At 40.2% G+C, this 21,865-nt stretch overlaps 1 protein-coding gene across 1 annotated transcript in view; it reads right to left on the bottom strand.

The window, feature by feature from the left end:
* The window catches only part of SORCS3 (sortilin related VPS10 domain containing receptor 3), a 262,386-nt gene that overhangs the window by 80,669 nt on the left and 159,852 nt on the right, over positions 1 to 21,865 (bottom strand). The window contains exon 5 of the mRNA XM_074545187.1: positions 17,736 to 17,809. Coding sequence (XP_074401288.1) covers positions 17,736 to 17,809 — 74 coding nt within the window. The remainder of the gene's footprint in view (positions 1 to 17,735; positions 17,810 to 21,865) is intronic.

Raw genomic sequence — 21,865 nt, 5'->3', positions numbered from 1 at the left:
ATTTTTCAAAGGACATTAAAAAGATACTTTTCCTCCTGGGAGAGGGAAAGTCAAGCCCAGAACAGAAATGTTATTATTAGTGTCCTGGCTGATAAGAATCACTGAGAGATGAACATTAAGTCCTAGCAATGGCTGGCAGGGGGAAAAAAAATCCATAGATGTCCACGTGATTTATGGTGCTGCTTCTCCTGAGTTAACCAAAGGGTTAGATTAAAAAGGGACAATGACAAAAATCAGTTTCTAATTCGGTGGGAGTTGAATCTGATACAGTAGATTGTAAATAATAGATTCCCTCTGAGCCAGCCAACATTCAGAACTGCCTAATGTTCTGAAAACATTTTTATCACATTCTTTTGCCATTTTCATCCTTGAGGCATCAACAGCAAAAACAGTAAAAATAATAATAATAATAATAATTTTAAAAATACAGATGCTCTGATACATTTTTGTGAATCCCACAAAAAACACAGCAACTGAAGCAATGACAAACATATAAATGTGCTGGAGTTCAGCTCAGATCAGGCAGTGCTGCAAATGTCAAAATAACTACATTATGACCCACTGTGCAGGTAACTGAATCTGGCACTGCTTGTTAACGAGAGCACCACATCGATAGCAAGTCCATTCACAACACCCTGAATTGTGGCCAGAAGATACCAACACCACAAAACAAAGCAGCACAGGCAGGGCTTTCATCATTCCTCTCACAGTGAGAAACAGTCTGCTCCTTAATCGCTACCATCAGTTTCAGGGTGATCCCACAAGCAAGAAGGGCTGTCTGTTATTGGCAGGGATGCCAGAATGAGCCCGAGTTCCTGTGATCACACAGTTATTGGGATCAAAGCTTCCCAATATATGGACACGGTTAAAAGTGACAGTAGGATACACAGAAATCCCTTTAAACATCTGTGAAAAACATTACAGTGTTCTGCAGTATTAGTCCCCAATGTATATAGAAAGCAATCTTTCTAGTCCATAGCAGAGATTTCCTGCCTTTTCAAATGAGTAGCACTAACTGCTGTAATTTCTGTCATTCAGTAACCATCACCCTTGTCTATGACAAGCCAATAGAGACAGATGCACATGCTTACCCTCATATCTATTCATCACAACTTAATGAAACAGGGCAGTAATTCCAACACTTTGAGGTAAAGGTTGGGAACACTTTAGGCACTTGCCCTGCAGCTCTTACCAACAGGTTTCCTACTGAAATTCAGCCTTAAATGCACTCTCCTGGCATCCATCCTTCTGGAAGCCAGACACCAGGCTTCTACTCAGAGCCATTTTCTGGATCCTGACATCTGACAGTGTCAGATGGCTTCACCTGGCCCCCTGACATCCTCTGGGTCCCTCCCTTCCAGATGGAGAGGGCACTGTATCTCCCCCTGCAGCAATGGGGCAAAACTGGCCCAGGTAATAAAAGACATCAGTCTGCCACAGTACTATTCATTTTAAAAGGGACTTCAATTAGAAGAACCTAAGTATATCCTAACAAAATCCAGAATAACTCATTACCATTGTGCATTTGCATGCGTGAGCTCTGTGGATCTACTCATAATGCCTTTCAAGTGTGCACCAGGGAATGAGAGGGATCTCCTGAAACATGTCATTCTAGCTTGAAGTTCCTTTCCAGTGCCATCTACTTGTTCTCTTAATTAGTTTTGACAAGCCTAATGGTTCTTTTCAGAATAACAATGATGACAAAAAAGGACTAGCACACAGCACATTCCTAGTACTCCTCTGTTCACCAAATAGTGCACTACAAGTTGAAAAGCTCACAAAGTGTTCGGCAACACAAAAGCAAGACAGGCTGCTCTATCTGCCTGCAGATAAGGCTGGAAAGTGATGCACTGGTCTTCCTTCCTTCACCCAAACCAAGCTGCTTTCTTACACCAATGACTGATTGCAAAACAGACCCCCAATCAATGCAGTTTCTTCATACCTCACCTCATATCTGTTCCCACTGGCAAGGAACAGAGCTTTGTTTTGCATTGCTCTGTCTCTTGAATTCAGGTATTTTTAGTAAATGGTCTCTCATCATTTGTCTAGAGGAGCTTTACATGAAGAATGCAAAAAAAGTCAGCAGTGGAAAGAGCCAGATCCTGAAGCACAGCTGCAACACACACACAGACTCTAAATCTATTCTTTTATCCTGTTGTAATTCTCTACCTTTGAGAAATCACTACAACAACCTCACAAGTCTGGCAATACAGGAGCAGCAACAAAACAAGAAGAGACACATTCACAGCCTTGTATTTTCTTACACTCTGAAGAACATTTGGAGGCTGCACTGCCCAATATTATTTAAGCAACTAAATCACATTGAGGGGAGATGTCAGCATCCCCCTGACTTACACAACCACGTGTAGCCCACAGAGTGTGGTGGCTGGGAAAGGCTTTCATGGTGCTCTAGCTAAAAACCCTGTCCAGAAGCTTATAAAGACAAGAGAATTTAACACTCAGGAGCCTGAGGTCCTGACCCATGGTCACGCAGATCTGTGCATATAAACTCCAGACAGCAAAATTTAAACCAAGGTTCACAAAATGCACCTGTGTGTGCTGCTGTGATGGCCATGGGGAGTAAAATAAGGCACCCTCACTGTGAGGAACTGAGCTAAATCAACATCATCCACCATCCCTATTCATTAATCACCCCTGGCATGACAAAATGCTGAGAGCATGCAGGCAGAAGTGACAGGAAAGGTCAGTTTTTCCTGCTGACACTTTCCCCAACTGCTGCAAAAGCAGTTTTTAAAATGTGGAGCCTGCAGCCAGAATTGCAGCAGGCACAGGATAATTTTCCAATTAAGAATTCAAACTACCTCTGAATTCCATTAAAAGGAAGAATTGTTAGGTTTTTTGTATCTTCTGGTGCTGCTTTTCCTTTCTGTTTTCATGGTAGCTCTTGATTTTCACAAGATCCTTCCTCCCTTCTTTTCAGAAGAGAATTGTGTGCTCTTGAAGGATGGACATGATCCTGGCAAGATCCTTATCTCTATCCTGAGGGAAGAGCATTGTGCATGGATGCACATTTACTAGGCCACTCTGCTAATATTTAATCTCTGACTGGGAGGGAGACCAGCCACTAAGGGCAAGGAAAACACAATATCTGCACTTTAACTATTCCTGAAGTGTTTCCCTGTAGTTTCCAACTACAAGGTGTTACAGACTTCAAAATAAAGAATGCCAATACATGCAAAGAAAGGAAAAAAGAAAAACTGAGACTCTTCAGGTTACCTGCCTACTGCACACCCCAGCTCACTTTTTCTGCCAACTCTAATGCCTTTCCACGGAATAAACAATTCTTGCATTTTTTTCTACCCATTTTGCCTTACCCACCAGGCATTTAAAGATAAAAAGGATTGATATTTGTCTCCTCTACCATTTTAAATGAAAACAGCTGAGCAATTCCAACTGCCTCTGTTGATCCCTGCTCCCTAAACCATCAACTGAGAGTAAGAGATGCTCTATTCCTCTGTCTGCTGGACCCAAGAGTTCAGGAGGTTTGAGTGAGTATCACTGAATGTGAGCAACATTTTTGTTTAGGATTTACAACAAGATAAACGCAAAAATTCAGGTTACAGAAGTTAGCCTTTCAAACTTGAACTGGAACCTGCTGGACTGAGCTTTTTGCCAGAGGTGTGTCTAGTTTCTGACCAGTCAAAGTGGAATTCCCCTGCTTTGAAAACAAAGTCAAAACTTTTACAACAAATTTGACGCCCAAGATGCTGACTTGAAAATTCATTTTTGCAGATTAAGATGTCAGACTGAAGGCAATTGCCAATGTCCATGTAAAAAGACAGAGGAAACAGATGGATACTACCTAGCAGGATGTTGTGCACTAAATAAGGGCTAGAAACATCAAGGAAAAAGGCACATTTATTGTACAATAACATGTAAAGGAGGAAAAACTCCTCCTCTTGCTGCAGGAAACAGCTGTTAAATTAGTGGATGTTGCCAATTAGTCTGATGTAATTTTAATTCTATCCTGCTCCAGAAGTGAGTAACCACTTTTGTGTCGTACCAGGCAAGCAGTGCATATTTCTAACTCATCCAAGCAACACAAGAGCCATGCCCATGTGCATATTTGGAAGCAGGAACTAATTCATTCAATTCCCACTCAACTGACCTGGAGTTTTCCACATGGAACCCTTGCCCAATGACACATACCTATCCAACAGGCTTCTCCTCTCTCTGATACTGCATCACACATTTGTCTAGGTATCAATAACTGCAGTTGGCTTCAGGTGGAATCGCTACAAGGCGATTCATGTATGAGTTGGTCTGAAATCACCTCCAGCAGACATTAACTCTGGGCATCTAACAGATCTAACAGCATACACCCAAACCTGCACACAACCCTGGGCCAACCACCATAAACTACCATAGTTAAGAGCTACACAAATGTTGAACTGTTGGGACAAAGAATGTGTTTATTAAACACATAAATACAGCATCATTCAGTGTGGCTGAGCCGGGGGAGACGCTGCTGGATGTGTTAGGATGTGATGAGGTCTCTGAAGAATTACGGGCAAAACCTCCTTGCGCAGCATATTTCAAATGAAGCTTGGGAAAAAAGCTGGGCAGGAAGATACTGTAAGGAACTGTCTTAGCTAGGTCCCTGGAGCTTTCTACATCTTTTCCAGTGCTAATTTCCGTGATGCTGTAGTCCTGGACATCGGCAGAAGTAATTGTTGTGAGACTTAGCTTGCAAGATAAGGGAAAAAATTGCCAAGTGTTTATTCTCAGCTAATTTCTTTTCAGCAAAGCCAATCCTTTTTAAAATGGCCCCAATGAAGTTTAAGGAGGTTTTCTGCATGGTATCTCAAAAACAAGGTGTTCATGGCATCTGCTTCCATATATGCATTCATGCATGTGCCTCCCTGCATCTCATCCCCACTAATACCAAATGTGTAAACCTGTGCCTTCCCTGTAAGCTCAGGGGATCACAGGCCCCTGAACCACAAAGTTGCTACACACAGTTCTGTTATGCAAAAACCAGCTCAAGAAGAGGAAAGAGGTCCAAAGCAATCCTGTCCTTGAGGGGAAAACTGGCATTTAGGTTCAACCATGTCAACCACCACCAGAGAATCCATTAAAGGCAGCAGGCTCTGCTGCACAGAGAATCATTTCTTTCTCTTCTCAGTACATAAAAGAAGGTACTTTTTTATCACAGAAATTAACAGGGAATACCTTTAAAGTATATTTAGCAACGGCAAAACTGTTGTTGCTTAATATTTTTTTCTTTTCCCTTTATGCTAACACCAGAACCTATGCACAAATAAGGCTATATCTAGTTCTCATCCAGGCCATAAGTCATAGTCCTATAAAATCCTGTGGCATTTTTCCCAAACCTATACCATAAATCCCAAAAAATATAACCACATTCTCATGAAATATATTTGAAAAAATAATAAGTATATTTTTGGATTTTTGCATTTGCTTAAAATTAATTTAGTGCCTACTATATTATGAAGCCCAGTTAATTAATGTTTTCCCAATGCTTGGCTACCCCCCTTTGCAAGTCATGTACATGGGGAATAGCTATAGATTATTGCTGTGCTTTTTCATGAAACATTAATCAGCCCTGTTTTGGATCACTTTAGAAAAGCAAAGTACATGCTCAAAGACCCTTCAGCTCAGCCTGGCAGTCCTGTAACCAAAGATTTCACTGGGGTTAGCCCTCTCCTTCAAATGAAATGTTTGCAAGACTTGGAATATGCTTCCAAGTTTGTTTCCTAGCAGAAGTATCTTAAACATGACCCATTCAAGAAATATTTTACACCAAAATAAGGATTGTCAGATACTGTATGTTTAATTGGCCTCATTTGTACAAACGTTTTCCAGCTGTAAATATGACATGCCTGAAATGCTAAGGCTCAGTGATTCACCTATTAACAGAGGCCTAGGCACAATAAAAGACCTCCAAAAAGCTTCAGAGCAAGAGCATCATTTAATAAATGAATGCAGCAGTTGATGGATAAAAATAAAGCCTAAATTGTCCAAAGAGGGGATGTCAGTATGAAACTTGGCACAAACAATATGTATAGGATTTGCTGATGAGCCCCACATGCCTATGAGCATTGTACATTGTATTAATTAAGGAAGAATGAGTCTCTACATTCCCTGTTGCAGGATATTGTGAAGAATCACTCTGGGATAACATCTAATATTCTGGAAATGAATTTGTGGTTCATTTCATGCATTTTGGGGAAAAACAATATGAAAAAAAATAGATTTGTTTCACAAACCTTTTGTGACAGTTGTTTCTCTGCATTTCAGACACTAACCTGAAGAGAACAAATGGCTTATTTCCTTCTTTGACTTTTAGCCATCAGCCAGAAAAAGGAATAGGGAAAGAAAGGAATGAAGAACAAAGGTAGGGAGAAGAAATAGAGAGTAGAATGAACTACTCTGTTCTGGACCAGCAAACATAAATGCATCAATGTGTCTCCTTGCCCCCAAAAAATCACACTCAATTAGCTGCTGAGAGTGAGATGCTCATTTGTCTCAATACCACAGGAGGAAAAGACAAAGAAGCAGGAAACAAAAGGGATTGTGGCAGCAGACAGATATCTAAAGACAGGCTCTGCCTGTAGAAACAGCAAGTCTGTGTGGCTATGATTTGTAAAAGCAACAGTGTCATGAGGTCAGCAGATCACCAAGTGTCTCATGACAAGACAAGTTTGCATCCGAGACAGAAGCATCCTCACAGGCAGAATGGAGATTAATAAAAAGAGACACAGTCACATGCAGGTCTCTGTCAGTGAGAGAGCAACAGTGCAGCAGGAGAGACCAGAGAAACCAGAGATCTTTTATGGGTCCTTTGCTCCAATGTAGGTAGGTGGAGAAACAATAAGGAGACAACCCAGGGGGCTGAGCACTAGACACACTCCCAGCTCTTCACAACAGCAGCATCCCAAAGCATCCCCATCCCAAAATCATTGCCCTGGTCAAGTGAGAATGCTCAGGGCAGAATGCTGCAGTGGGAGTCATGTCAAGATGCAAAGGTGTATGGTCAAGCTGTAGGTAAATCAAGAGCTTCTCTTTGCGGGGTTCCTAATCTGTTGTTACAGAGGAGCAATAAAAGGAAAGAGAAGTACAAGGCCAAATGGAAAGTAATACTCAGCTGGTTTCTATCCTCAAGGCAAATTTCAAAGTGCCAGCACACTGTTCAAATCTAATGATTTGTAGAAAGAAAAAAAAAAAGAATTCTGGAGAAACTACTGCAGATCTAGAAATGGCTTTAGGGAGTCACTATTACAGATTTCCCCTAAAATCAATATTGTAGTGGAACATGTCTCCTTCACTCAAAGATTTTCAATCAAAACCTGAAAACCAAAAATACTGTGAGCAAAACCTAAGAATCTGTCTGTACCCTTCGGCCAAAAATGTGACAGAGTTTTTGGCTTGGTTTTCTCTATTTTTTCAATAAAAAGTAGGATTTTCTCCTATGTGAGAAAACTCAGATCTACTGAAATCAGCTCTGAAGTCTACAGGTATTTATTATTTCCTAAGTACTTGCTGGCAGACACAGGTGAGTATGTTTCTCTCTCAGACTCAGCTACAGAACTTCAGATATTCCACTACACATGGAAATGTTTCTGTCTCTCATTTTTATTGCCTTCTGCCCAATGGACAACAATTATCTTGCAAGATAATTACAGAGCTACGACAACCACGGCTATGTCCTATTCCAATTAACTCACTAACAAATAAGCAAGTGAAACAGCATCACTCACTGGCTTTTCATCCTTGTTCTCTATATGATCAGCAAGACACAAGTTACTGAATCAACATTATTTAAAAGAACCTGTAATGCAGCTAATAAAATGCTCCTTCATTCTGCTCTTACATTCTGATGTAGCTTCATGCTCACTGTGCTTAACAATAGCAAAATTAAACTCATCTCATTCTACAGAGGAGACTCAGGGGAATGCCAGGGAATGAAAGGATGGGAGTTTCATTTTCTTCTCTTGCAGAGAATGAATTCTGCCTCATATAACTGCTGATGAATTGTCATTTTAAGAGAGTTTGTTAATTTACAACAAGCAGAAGGCATAAAAACGGACCTCCTTATCTTTAATGGATGTTATTGAGCAACACAAATGGTTCACATTTAAATTAATGCAGAAATATCTTGTCTGTTTTGCCATGATAAGACTGTTCTTTTTGCACAGCATGGGCTCAACTTCTGTTAAATAAAACAACTGGTTTTGTTCAGCTTAATGCCAGGCAAATTTCCAAAGGTTCAGCAGCTGAAGTCAGTTCAGGGAAATGAACTGGAATTTACCTGGGTCCTTCAGGGATACGAACTTGAATTTACCTGGGTCCTGCCTGATTCTTTTTGAGAAAATCTCTCTGAAGAATTTTGAGCTATCTAGTTTCAAGTAAAAATGGTCCCTGCTAGTGCTGATGTACTCACTGAGGATAAATCCTCTATTAGATTACATCTTCCTCCACTGCAAGGATGCTTCCAGCCCCAGCTGCTGTAAAGAAACAAGAGCTGTATTTCTCAAAATCAACTGGGCCATTGGAGATGAGGTCTGGGGCAAAGGGAGGATGGATCCAGAAAAGATGCTCACTCCTGATGCCTGTAGGTTTTTGCCATTGAATGAAATAGCCAGAAAATGATGTCTGTAATCAGAGTATATGAAAAGGTAATTCCTAAATGTCTCAGAACAGTAGTGGTTTTAAAAGAATTTTCAAATGTTTATCAGTCATCTGAAAACAAGAGGGATTCTCTCCCACACTGAGAATGCATCCATTTTCCCAGAAATTGAGAGATGAGTATGATATAGAACAAAGATCAAAACCTAACCCAAATTCCCCATTAAAAAAAAAAAAAGAAAGTGGGAGACTATTCCTTGCTAGCCAGAATGCACAAAATATGATGCTACTTTCAGCCTGGCAGCCCGGCTTTTGATTAGCTTTGCCAAGCTATGACAGTATGGGAGATCCCCATATGCCTCAGAGGGAGGCATTATTCAATATATTAATTAGAGGGCTGGCTTTCATCAATGCTTCCTACAAAGAGTCACAAAGAATTACACTGGGACTGTTCCTGACAGGCTGGAATTAATTTGTGTCTGAGTTCACGTGCATCAGGAGAGCCAGGATGAAGTCAGGCCAGGCAGACTACGTGAGTCAGCAGTACAGCATTTCAGCTTCCAACACTGGCCTTTGAAACACATTGATGGGCTTTGGACTTATTTGTTTTGATGGGTTTTGATCTTATTTGTTACCTTCTTGCAGGAGAAGAACACAGATCCTCCCACCCTGCGCTCCTCAGACAGACAGAGCACTGGGACCCACTCCAGGGATCAATAGAAACTGGGAGAAATATTCAACAAACTCTTCCTTAAAGCATTCCTGCTCTTCCTTACTAGTGGTTCATCTAGTATGCTTCAGTCTCAGACACTCAGTCAAAGAGAGTGTGGGGTTTTAAAATTATCCAAGATCAGCAATGGAAGAGGTAAGAGAAGAGACTGGCTCCTGGGAGATAAAGAAACCTGGCAGCTGAGAGACCAAAATCCTTTGATTTTTGATGGCTGAAAACACTAACTGCAGTGCAACAGGTGACATGTATTTGTAGGCACTAGATTTAAGCCAAATGAGCAGAAATATTTTAGCCCTTACTTTTTAAGGCCTTAAGGAAAGAAATAACTTCCAGACACAGAACATTAAAGACATAAGTATGGCAAACATCACAAATTGTACTAAAATCACAACAAATCACAAATTCTAAAAGCTTGCTGATATCTATGTAAGGACATCCACCATTACATTAGTGAAGAGGGATAGTTCTTCCTTCTGCAAGATATGTTGTGTTTCTTAAGCAAAAAGCGGTCAGAGAGTAAAACAAGGTGGTTAGAAAGAGAAATCCTCCAAAGACAACTTATTCCAAAATTGCCCTTCCAAAGAATATACCTTTCATTGAAAGAACTCATTTTTGCTCTGATAGCAGCCAGAATTACAGAGGTGTATACATAATGTGACATTTTATCATGCAGCACTTTACTTAGGGTTCACTTATTATGTAGTTCATGGGTTTTAAAGGAGAATTTAAAGTACTTAAAATTATTTCCCTTCAAAATCACACAATCACACACAATCCTTCTAGTCAGAATGCTTTTAGTATGTTTTGCTTTTTTTTTTCCTCACTAAAAGAGGAAAGCCTAGGCAGCCTGATTAGCATGACATCCACAGGACTTCATAAAAATGTCAAACACTTATTTTCCTAGGAAAGCAGGCAGTAAGGACAGGGGCACCACACAATACTAAAGCATCCATCAGTTATAACTTAGAGCTTGCATTCATAGTACAAGAGATGAGTCGTAAAAAAATTCATTTGTGAGATAAAGTCATCAGCCATCAAAGCATAAATATACACCAAACCTCCAAATATCTTTGGGTTTAGTTCCAGGTAAACTAGAAAATAGTCTGTAATATTTCTCCAGTATTGTACTATGGGTTTTTTCCACCTTCTACAAAGATGCTTTTCTACATCCAACTATTTCTGTCGATCTCTCACCAATTTGTTCAAAAAGGAACATGGACTGAGCTCAGAAAGGGGAACAGTAGTCTGAACATTACACTGACCAGAGGCACTAATGGAACTCGTGGGGTCTGTGCAGTCCCTATAAAATAGTCCTGCAGCATTTCCCAGAGATAGAAAGTGAAGGATTTTCCTGTTCTTAGTGTCATTTAGGGTTTTATTCTCTTAGATACCCATAAAATCTATCACAATGTCCCTGGAAGAGCACTTACCAATCCATAGTTCAAAATCAGGATAGGATTATAATTAGGAAAAATTATCACACTCTTTGTTTCAGACCGCATTCTTTCCCTGCTTTAATTTTAAAATCATATATTGCAAAATGGAGTTTTAGTCAAATTTTAAGATTACTTAAAAAGACCATCCAAAAACTGTCAAATATTTCACAATATTCCTTCCTTTAATTTCTGAGAGAAATATTTTGATAATGTTGCCATGAATTCTAAAATACCTTTATTGCTTGGAACTTTTTCAACAAAAACAAACACTATTTCAGCCAATGAAAAGTATCCACCTCTATATCCAGGTTCCATTTATATCTCTGTCACTGAGTTACTGTGTAATCACAAGTTAGTCACCCACAACCTAACATTCGGAACCACTAAATACCTATAGTGCTTATGGCATTAATTACAGGCACACAAAATGAAATAAAATACCTAGTCTCAGAGTTTCACTTTGCCCATTTTTTACTGAAAAGGAAAACAAAATTAGGTTTATTATCACCATGGTGTTGTGGTCTTTAATTAACTAAATTGACCTTGCAAGGAAATCTTCCAATATATGCCAAGAATTTATGAGAAATACTTATCTCTCCTAAACTCTTATTACAGAGCTTGAGGCTAGAGTTTGAAAATGTTGTCCTCAGCTTAGTACAATTCATGGTCATGGTGGCTTGAGTAACACATTCCAGGTTTATGTTAGCTTTACTCTCCAGGAGAAAAACCTTCCCTGGGTGTTTTTGCCCACGGGGCATGGGAAGCAAGTCCCTTTCCAGAGCCAAATGAGTCATTAGCCCAAGGGAGGCTCCAGTAATAGGCACTGGCTAAGTGCCTTGGTGATGCTCGTAGGTGGCCAAACTGGAGTCATTCCTTTATCCATAGCTCCATGTATGGTATGGTTTTAATTCTGAAAAACTCTAATGTAGGATTATTTAAAAGCCAATTTGACATTTACAAGACTATGTTTTCCTAACACTAAACTTGGCAGTAAAAAACCAGGCGATGTTTCCCCAGCACTGTGCAATGACACCATCTGGCAGTTAATGATTAGTGGGATTTACAGGAGAGGCAGGCACATGTTTGACTAACCATCTCTTTGCTGACAAACTAGGCAAGTAAAGGTAATGTCAGCTGTATCCAAAGATCACTACTGGAACTGCTGCTGAAACAGTCTGGACCAAAATTGGCACTGGAATTGGGAAATCGCAGTGCCGTCACAATGAAGAAATAAAAACAGACACAAACATCTGTGTGAAGGTAGATACAAACCCAGACAATAACCTTTAGAAAAACTGAGGCAAACCACTTAACTTCTGCCAGATTACTCTCAGATATCCAAACTAACCGTCACTAAAGTCATCCTGAAATTCAGGCTGCAACTAAAAACAAATACACTGGCTGATACATTTTATCACCTTTTCTTACCCAAAATCACAAAAAAAGACTGAAAACCTTGCCCTTAAATGACAAAACTTGTTGTCTCATTCCTCAAACAACTGTGACAGAAAACTTTTAACTCCAAAGCAAAGCCTAAGTTAGTGGACACACAGCCTCTTTCCTTCTTTCAGTGAAAGTGTTCCCTTGTCACAATTTTTAACTCTCAGAGACCAAAGTGAGTGTGGCTGGCATTCACAGATGCAAAAAAGACCCATTCAAAATTAAAACATAAATCTGGTTGATTATCATGGAAAAGAAGGGGAAAATAATAAAATTCTGGGGAGATTTGTTGAGGGAATAAGTAAGGCATTTGAGAAGTGCTTGATACAACTAATTTTTCTACTTGCAAATAAAAATGCTGCTCCTTGAAGCCATGCTAGTGCATGTCCTATTTTCCTCCTCTCTCCTTTCCTGCCTTGTTGGTCTTATCTGTCCAACTTTCATCAATACTGTATATTTCAGTGGCTTTTACTGACTAGACTCTTGCTGCACACTGACTTCAGGTCTCCAAGTATCAGATGTACCAGAGGCATCAGAAATTCTGCACAGATTTCTCTCTCTCTTCCATGAAAATGGGTATTCCCCACTTTTCTGCTCCCAGGCTTTGAGAGCACGAGAAAAAAAAAGAGAAGGGGAATGTCTAGCTAACAGGCAAAAAAAAAAAAAAAAAAAAACCCCAAACAAAAAAAACTTAAAACAAACGAGCAAAAAAAAAATCCAACCAAAAAAAAAACCACCAAGGAAAATGGGTCCACATCCACCACTTCATATTCCTCAGTGATGACATAAGGTAGGAAACAGGAATGTGTTCTCCAAAAAAGAAAAGCCTGGTGGGGAGACCCTAAGAAAGGGTGTTGGTGTCCAAAGGAATATAGTGCTGTCCTCTGCTCAGGCTGGTGATCCTCATGTCTGCTCAGCAAACACAGCAGGGCCTCCAAAGACAGGTGGACAGAGGATATTCACAGCTGTTTAGCTGATTGAACAGAAAGCACAGGTCCCCTTGAAAAACTCTGTATTTGAAAGAATTAAGCCATAAGATGATAAAAGGATTTCATATGCCACTAAAGCATCTTTTCATTCTCTTGTACCCTCTGGTGCTCTTAATCTACTGCTGCAGCACGTCATATTACTCTATTTGAGTACTTCACCCACTACAGTCATCAAAGTGCTCTCCTATCCCAGTCTCACCTACAGGGTAACAAGGCAGAGTCAGCTGGAGCCCCACAAGGTGACAGGGAAAAGCTGTGATCCAGCAAAGTGCTTGGTGAACCCTCCAGTAACCAACCCATCCTGCCCACCTGCTTGATCCCATTGTGCTGCCACAGGAAAAGGCAGAGGTAGTAAAAAAAAATACTTAAGGACAACCCAAGTCCTACAAATCTTTATCAGGAGAGCAACAGTATTTAGTCAGCAGAACAGAGCATGTGTTATACAGGCGAGGAAGCTTCCCCAGCATTTCTACGGTACAAAATACGGGCTTTATTTTTTCATATCCTCCACATGGCAGCACAGGTGTCTAAGTTATAGTGATATAAAATGAACAGGGCCCAGAGGGAGGTGCAGAAATGTGTTCTGAAAGAAAAGAACATTGAGTAGGATTTTAACAAACTTTGCACCCATGCTGGTTTCAGTTATCTTGATTGATCTTGGAATTTCTGCATCACATTAGCGTAAATTCGCTATTTCCAGTCTTACAGGATCCTAAGTTATTAAAATCTGAGGCCAAGGCACGTGGGAGCCAAATCTGGATGCCTGTACACACATCAAGTAACACATTCTGTTCAAGCTCTGCCACTGTCATCAGTGGGTGTAGTTAACAAATGAATCACTACTACCAAAGTAGAGAACTCAAATCCTAGGTTTTTTTATAGCTGTGAGTGGCTCAGGGGTGAATCTCAGCTCATGCACAAACTTTGAGCGGGCTCAGGATCCCATGAGAGATGTCCCACGAACAGTTGGACATGTGGCATCCATAATGAATGAGAACACAAAACTACAAACCAGTGAGTAGCACCAACAGCTATGACTAAGGAAAGAAGATGAAAGCAAGAGCCAGGATACAATGCCACAAGTTGGGATTGGAGCTTAGGGCTTTGGTTTTGACCAGAGAGCCATCACAGATGCTGCTTGCTAGAGCTATACCAAAAAATGCACAGAGTGACTTGTGTGTCTGTGACTAACAGAGATATTGTGCTTACTCTGCTGAGGGAAAATTCACATCACAGTCTCTCAAGCTCTGAGGCAATCATTATTCTCTCCTGGTCTTAAGGTCTCTATGTGTGAGGTCTTCTCAGAGAAGGTATAATTATTCAGAAAGATCTCAGAGAGAAAAATAAGACCAACCTCTTCTTGTCAGGTTGACTGATCACATGAACTGGGTGAAGTTTTATAGTCTTCACAAGCCCATTCAAAGCAGCCTGAGAGATGAAAGTCATGTTTTGAAGGCAAACACATTCAGCAAAGCCTGGCCCAGATAAAGCCAGCTGCACTCCAATGAGATGGAAACAGTGCCATTTCATGAAGGATGCTTACCTGAGCCTCTGCTACTGAACAATGCAGAGCAGCACAAAAGAGCAGCTTATCTCATTTTGGCATCTCCTTATCATTACTATTTCAACTTTCATGGAAGTTTTAATTCAGAGTTTCAATGATGTAGTATTTGATAGACTGATGACAGGGACACAGGCAAGCTGAGAGCTGCAGCTGATACACCAGAGGGAAGGGAGGGCATCCAGAGAGAGACTGACAGACTTGTGAGGTGGGTCTGTGTGAACCTCATGGCTCCAGGAGAACTTACAGCACCTCTCAGTAGCTAAAGAGAGGGAGCTTTTACAAGAACATGTAGTAATAGGACAAGAGTAGTGGCTTTCAATTTAAAGATGGTAGTTTTAGAATAGGTAATGGGAATAACTTATTTATTGTGAGGCTGATGAGGCATTTGAACAGGTTGCCCAGAGGAGTCACAGATGTCCCATTTCTGGCAGTGCTCAAGGCCAGGCTGGATGAGGCTCTGAGCAAAATGGACTACTAGAGGGTGCCCTTGGCCTGGCAGGGAAGTTGGAATTAGATGGTTTTTAGGGTCCTTTCCAACCTGTACTATCTTATGATTCTCTGAGCTTAACATAGTGGCTTACATCCCTCTGAAACTTACAGCTATACCCACTTTTCTCTCTCTTTTGCAGTGCACTAAAAAGAAATCAACAAATTTCGGAGGCTAAAATGGTTTTTTGCATTTTTTTCTGTAAAGATCTTACAAGCCAGAACTTGCAAGTCATCACAGTTTGAAGCTTTAAAGGGAAAGAAAGGAAAAAGAGAAATAAATCAGCTAAGGCGAGTTATTATGTTCTACAATTTCAATACCTCTTATACCTGCACTATGGATTGTTTCAAATCCCTCCCACTCTGGGAAAAACCTAATTCACTCTCTTGGGAAGCTTATTCTCTGTGGGACTCTGCTGTTTCTGAGTGGAATAAAGACTTCTAAGTCTATGTCTTATGAGTTTTAACTGTAGAAGACTTGTACATTTCCTAAGAGAAAAAGGCACCTGAAACACACACATTATATAATGCATGGCTAAAAAACAGTGTTCAAACTATGCAGCAAAAGACAATGGAAAATGAGGTAGACTGTGGAAAACAATACACATTTGGGTGTCAAATGGACAAACAAGCAATTTCCATTAACCATTATTATATGGAAGCAGAAAATAAGGCACAACATCACAACCTGTCCTTTAAAAAGTTGTTCAGCTTTTCTTCCCAAGCCAGCTTAGCCTTTGCACCTTATCCTCCAAGAAAGCCTCTCCCCTAAGCTCACTTGTGTTATTTGAAGGATAGGTTACAATTATTCCAAGGACCAGCTATTCTCTGCTCTACAGAGGGATACACCTGGAGAGGATCTACACTCGCCTTTGTCAGAGCAGCCAGCATGAATAGTGAGATCAAAGGATTTTTGATAGTCAGGTCAATCATCCACCTGCCACCAGAACCAGGAGAGAAAAACAACTTCCTTTCCTACATTATGGAATTTTCCTCTGTCCCCTGCTCAGGATGGTGATCCTCATGTCTGCTCAGAAAACATAGGCAGGGACTCCAAAGACAGATGGACAGGGGATATTCACAGGTGTTTAGCTGATTGGACAGAAAACACAAGTCCCCTTGAGAAACTCTGTATTTGAAGAATTAAGGCAGTCTGTCAGTCTGTCTGTAACATGGACAGACAAAATTCTAGACCTTTGATACATTTTGCAGGTCTGTGTGACTTCGGAACCTTAAAACTTCTTTTCCTCAGTGTTTAAAACCTTCTCACACTGTCCAGATTCCTCATGGACACTAAGGGAAATCTCTAGACCTGATGCCAAAAGTGAATGTTTTAAATGTTGGGGTCTAAAGATGTTTAGGGAGATTTCCAGAAGAATGTAGATAATTTGTAATGAGGAGTCTATCTCCACTTCAATGTGTGGAAATACTAAAAATGCAGTCTATAGATATTTTGTGCCTGGATTCCAGGGGCTTTCAATGAGGTGCAAAAATTTCTACAAGAATTTGACTCTAAGATATATAGATACAGACATAGATATGTATCATGCTTTGTAATTGGGAGTACATTTTTAAGTTCTCTGAGTCCTTTTTATTTTTAACCATCCAAAATGTGACCCTCTGGTTCCTTAATATTACAATCTTTTTGGGTCTTAAGGACCAGATACTCTTTTTAGCTATGCACAGATTCCATAAATCAGCACTTCTACACATTCACACACACCCCATCATCTGGCATATAGTAAGTACAGCATTAAGAATCTGATTCGAGCCCCAAATCCTGAATTCAACTACAGAAGAACTACACTTTTCTTTTTCTCTCTAAAAGTCAATTCTTGAGCCTTCACATGGTGAAGAGAAGCTTGGAAAAGATGCATCTGAGATGGCTGAGCCTGGAGATAGGAACTAAATTTGTTTCATCATCTGATTTTAAGACAGTCTTCCAATCTGAGAGGTTGACACTTGGGAATTGAGAAGGAATTGAGTCACAAAGCAGATTTTTAGCAAACTGCAGATCTTGGGCTTTCACTAGTCACTATAATAAAACTGGCTTCTCAGAGAGTGATTTAAAGCAGAGTGAATCATCCCTTCTCACCAAGATTGCATAAGGAGACTGGTCAGAGTGGCTGGCTCTGCACAAAGACTGTGTTCTAGGCAAAGTAACTCTCTGAAGGGCTGAAAAACAGGAAGTCTGATGGTCACAGGTTTGTCACTGAGGCACTGGACAGCTCCTCTGTGTTACTCTAGGCAGGTGTACAAAGAAGAAGCAGGAGTTCTGCAATTATCAAAAGACTTGCACTTCTCTTTAAAAGACACCACATTTTATCAGACAAGAGGTGCAAACACGGAGACTATGGCATTGCAAGGTATGTTCTGTGGACTGAATTTATTCAGATAAAATATACAATCCCTTCAAGTTAGATGCCCTTCTCCCCTCCATGCCCCACCCAAAGCAAGCCAAGCCAGTGGCCCTAACTCACCAGTAAAACCTGTTTGGAGTGACCCGCTCGTGCATGAGCTGCCATTTTCTTCCAAAGTCCATGGAGCTGTACAGCTGGAAGACAGAGAGAGAGTGAGAAAGAATAAACTTTGAGGAAAAAGAAGGAAGACTGTTGCTGGATAAAGTATTAAAATCAGCTCAGATTAAAGAACATGAATGGATTGTTCACAATAATTATACACAATTAATGATCATCCTCACTGCCAGGGGAGGCTAATGTCTTCCCTTTACTGTTAAACTACATTGGACTTCAGAGAATCAAAAGCAGGTTGTCTCTTCCCAAACCTTGTCAAACAACTTTGTCCTTCCAAATTTCAGCTGTCAACACATTTACTTCGACTGCCATATAACAAAGCTGGCTCTTCTGGCTTTTTTTGCCTAATAGGAAGCAGGTGACATGTGAGTTCCTAGTATCAAATAGAATGAGAGTCAAATCAGATTAGTCAACATGACTCTGATGAGGTAGTGACTCTATCCTCAAGGTCATGCCATTACTTGTTTTTGTGGAATGAATCAGATCTCTTCTGTATTGAAAAGTAAATTGCTCCTAATTTATATTTTCTAATATTGAGAACGAGGTCTAAATTTTTAGATAAGTTAGAAATCAACCTGCTCATTAGTTAAACACCAAAGATAGTGACATGACTCTTCTTGGAAGCCAAATTTTCAATATAATGGTTTTTTTGAGTCTTTCTGGTTAAGAAACGACACGGCTGTAATGTAACCAAATTTCCACGCAAATCCACACTGAGTTTCAGACATATGTTGCTTCATATACATTCTGCTTAATACCGCAAATACCATTCTCCATGTAATTATTTTCTTACCCACAATGCATCCTCTCACAATCAAAACATATGTAAGCTCCTTTTCTCCAACTATGAGCAAATTTGGTTCTTCAGAGAAAAAAATATGCTTTGAGAAATAACTACTATGCTTTACCGCTAGATCACAGAGAACTAAATATCAGGCAGCATTTTGATCAGGATTTCAAATAAATTTCATCTGATATATATTCTGGCTTAACAAAACAAGGGTTGATTGCCAGCTAAGGAGGTAGATAAGGGAACTGAAAAAACTTCAATGTTTGTAATAGCCAAATTTGAGTCCCTAATGGGAAAATGATATCATTTGAGCACAAGATTCTGCATTGCATTTGATTTGAGTAACAGAATTTGCAAATTGGAGGCAGGTCCACGTTCAGATTGGAAGGGTTCACAACCTAGTGATATGTCCTGTGGCACCGTTGTGATGGATGGCTAAGAGTGACTGGGAAGATAAACTACATGTGCTCACACTGAATATTAACATTTCGTGAACAGGCAGCAGCCAAATCAGAGCTGGACCATAGATCAATTCAGAAAGATGATTGGAAAGGGCTGTTTGATCATTGTCCAAAGCCTGAGGCAGTTAATTAATTCTTGCTATGTTTGTACTCAACTACACAACCAAATCACTGTATAGTCAGCAAGAGAAAGTCAGAAACTGAAATTCAGACTCCATCAAGTACCTAATGCAACCGATATGTGTACAGACAAAAGAATCAGGCCTTTTCATTTTTGCCAACAGGAATGCCAGTCTGGCCAGGAACCGTTTAAGCTGCCAGTAAAACACATATGGAGGAAAGATATGGAAACAGGCATCCTTCAATCTTCACGTCAAAAAGGGCTCCAATTATGTAAACTTCAGCCAACACCACTAAGCTTGTAAGAAATATCAAGAAAGATTTTCTACCCCATGTTTTTCAGGAGATCAAATATTATCTGAATATTCTAATTTGGCCATATTTCTTTAGCACTGTCTCTAGATAGGGTAACATACTGCATTACAAGTCCACAACAGCCAGATTTCCTCTGCTTTTCAGGTGATTGTCTAAAAAAATATGATAGAGTCCTCTGCTCCAAAAGGAATTCTGTGTAGATATAAAATAAAGCAACAAAGCATCACTTGCCTTTTTTAATTAAAGGAGCCAGAAAAGAAAATTCCTTGTCCAAATTCAAGATTAGGCTTATGATGTCAGCATCAATATTAAGATAACTAATTCTCAGAACACACAGGTTTTTACAAACAATAACTGAGAATCCACACTCCAAATTCTACAGTGCTACAACTCTGCCCAGACTTCAGCACAGTTCCTGCCAGGAATATTCCTTGAGTCACTGGACATGATTTACACACACAAGGACCTCAGCACGGACTGAGTGGCATCAGTTGTGTCAAACACCTTGGTTATCCTTTGCATGTTTCCATTACAGGTGCAAGTCAGCCAGGCTTCAGGCAACTTAGTCCCAGTTAAGTCATGCTCACAAGCCAGTCCAAGTGGGTCTAGCACCCTGATTGTATTCTGCAATGGATTAACCATTTTCACCATGAGAGGAAAGGATTAACTACATACAGACATTTCCTTCGATTCCCTTTTATCTTTTGCCCCTGGCACTTCCTTTTCTTCTGCAGCAGCATAACAGCAGTAGCTACAGAAAGCTCAGTGACATGCAGCACAATCTCTTTCAACCACTCGTGTCTCCCAGTGTCTCTTTCAGGGACTATCCCACTCTGTATCAAGTTAAAAACCAGAGACCAGCTACTGGTCTTTCTTACTGGTTTTTTCTTTCTTTTCTCTTTTAAAGCTCAGACTGACTGATGTCAGAAGGATTAGGCTGAACTTGCAGCCTTGATGGGATTTCAGATAAAGAGGATATTATTCATTTCAATAATTTTTATTTATTGTTCACCTACTTACTCTGGGCATCCACTTCAAATTTTAACCTGATGACTGAGTCTTAAAGCTGTATGACAGAACAAATCCCTAAAAGGCCTCTCTGGCCCAGTTCAGTTTTATAATATTATTTACAGATGCAAATGCAAAGGTTAGTGTTGAATAAATAAATAAAACATACAATAAAGTGATTTCTAGTGTGCATTAAAATTGAATATATACATATACTTTTTGTTTATCTCCCTTCATGGGAGAAGACAAACTTTAGAAAAGAAAACAAATTTAGTGGCAAGTACAGCAGAATTCAATATAAATGAATTTGTCCTAAGGCTGAATACTAAGCAAAGGAAAAAAAATGATGTAGGTATGGTGCCAAGATTTTCCCATTTTAAAGCTCTCCTCTGGCTCCTAAGTGACAAGTAATCTCTGGCATTTCCACCTCCTGGAGCACTTCAACACAGTGGTTCAAGAGGGGTGGATTCTAGTACCATGGGGATGGTATTGCGAGGGAATGGCCCTTCTGCAACCTCCTCTGTTATCTGACTTACTCTGGTGACTGAAAAATTAAGGCCATTATGAGTCTTTACATTTGTCTGGGCTGGTCTTGTCTCTTGATGCAGCTAAAGAGTGGCATGCAGAGGATCTGACTCTGCCTCCACTCAGTAGTCTATAGTCAGACCTATCACTTACAACAGGAAAGGCTGCACCACCAAAAAGGTAAATGGCAAATATTTATCCAAACAGCATCACGATACTCCCCACTCAAGGACTAGCAAACACAGCTAGCACCAAACATATCACATCCACCAACACAGCCCTGCAGCTCACCAAGAACACAATCTGTGCAAGGAAAGACGTTGGCAGCCCCAGTGATACCCAACTTTGTTTCACTACAGGCCAGACCTTAACTCCTGCTTGTTTTGCTCAGCACAAATCTGAATCATAAGGATTTTAGGTACCACAGGCAGAATGCTTCGTCTTCAAACTCCAAGAACAGTGGCAACATTTTATTTCACACCAGCATTGTTTCCAAGCAAATTGGCAAGGCCCTTAAAGAAGGAGCTTTATCCCTGGTGTCAGATTCTGTGCCACAAACACAAGCCACATGCCAGAAACACATTCAGAATTACAGAACTGTAAAGAAAGGAGCTATAGGCACACAGTGCTGCAAGTGAAAAATGTTGTTGCAATTCTCCAGTACAAACTCTAAGGATGACACATCACATTTGCTGGCTTGGAAGATCTTGCTCAGGGTTGTGGGTAATTTGGTTTGGGTGCTTTGTTTATTTTGCCAAGGAGAGCTAGCAAAAAGAAAAAAAACGTTTTAAGTTTTCTGGAAAAGTAAAGTTTCTCAGAACAGATTAAAAAATTGGTCTGCTTCAACTCCAGTTAAG

Source organism: Zonotrichia albicollis, chromosome 7 (assembly GCF_047830755.1).
Source record: "Zonotrichia albicollis isolate bZonAlb1 chromosome 7, bZonAlb1.hap1, whole genome shotgun sequence".
Taxonomy (NCBI): Eukaryota; Metazoa; Chordata; class Aves; order Passeriformes; family Passerellidae; genus Zonotrichia; species Zonotrichia albicollis.
Note: the sequence above shows the minus strand (reverse complement) of the source record. Positions and strands in the feature narration are given on the sequence as shown.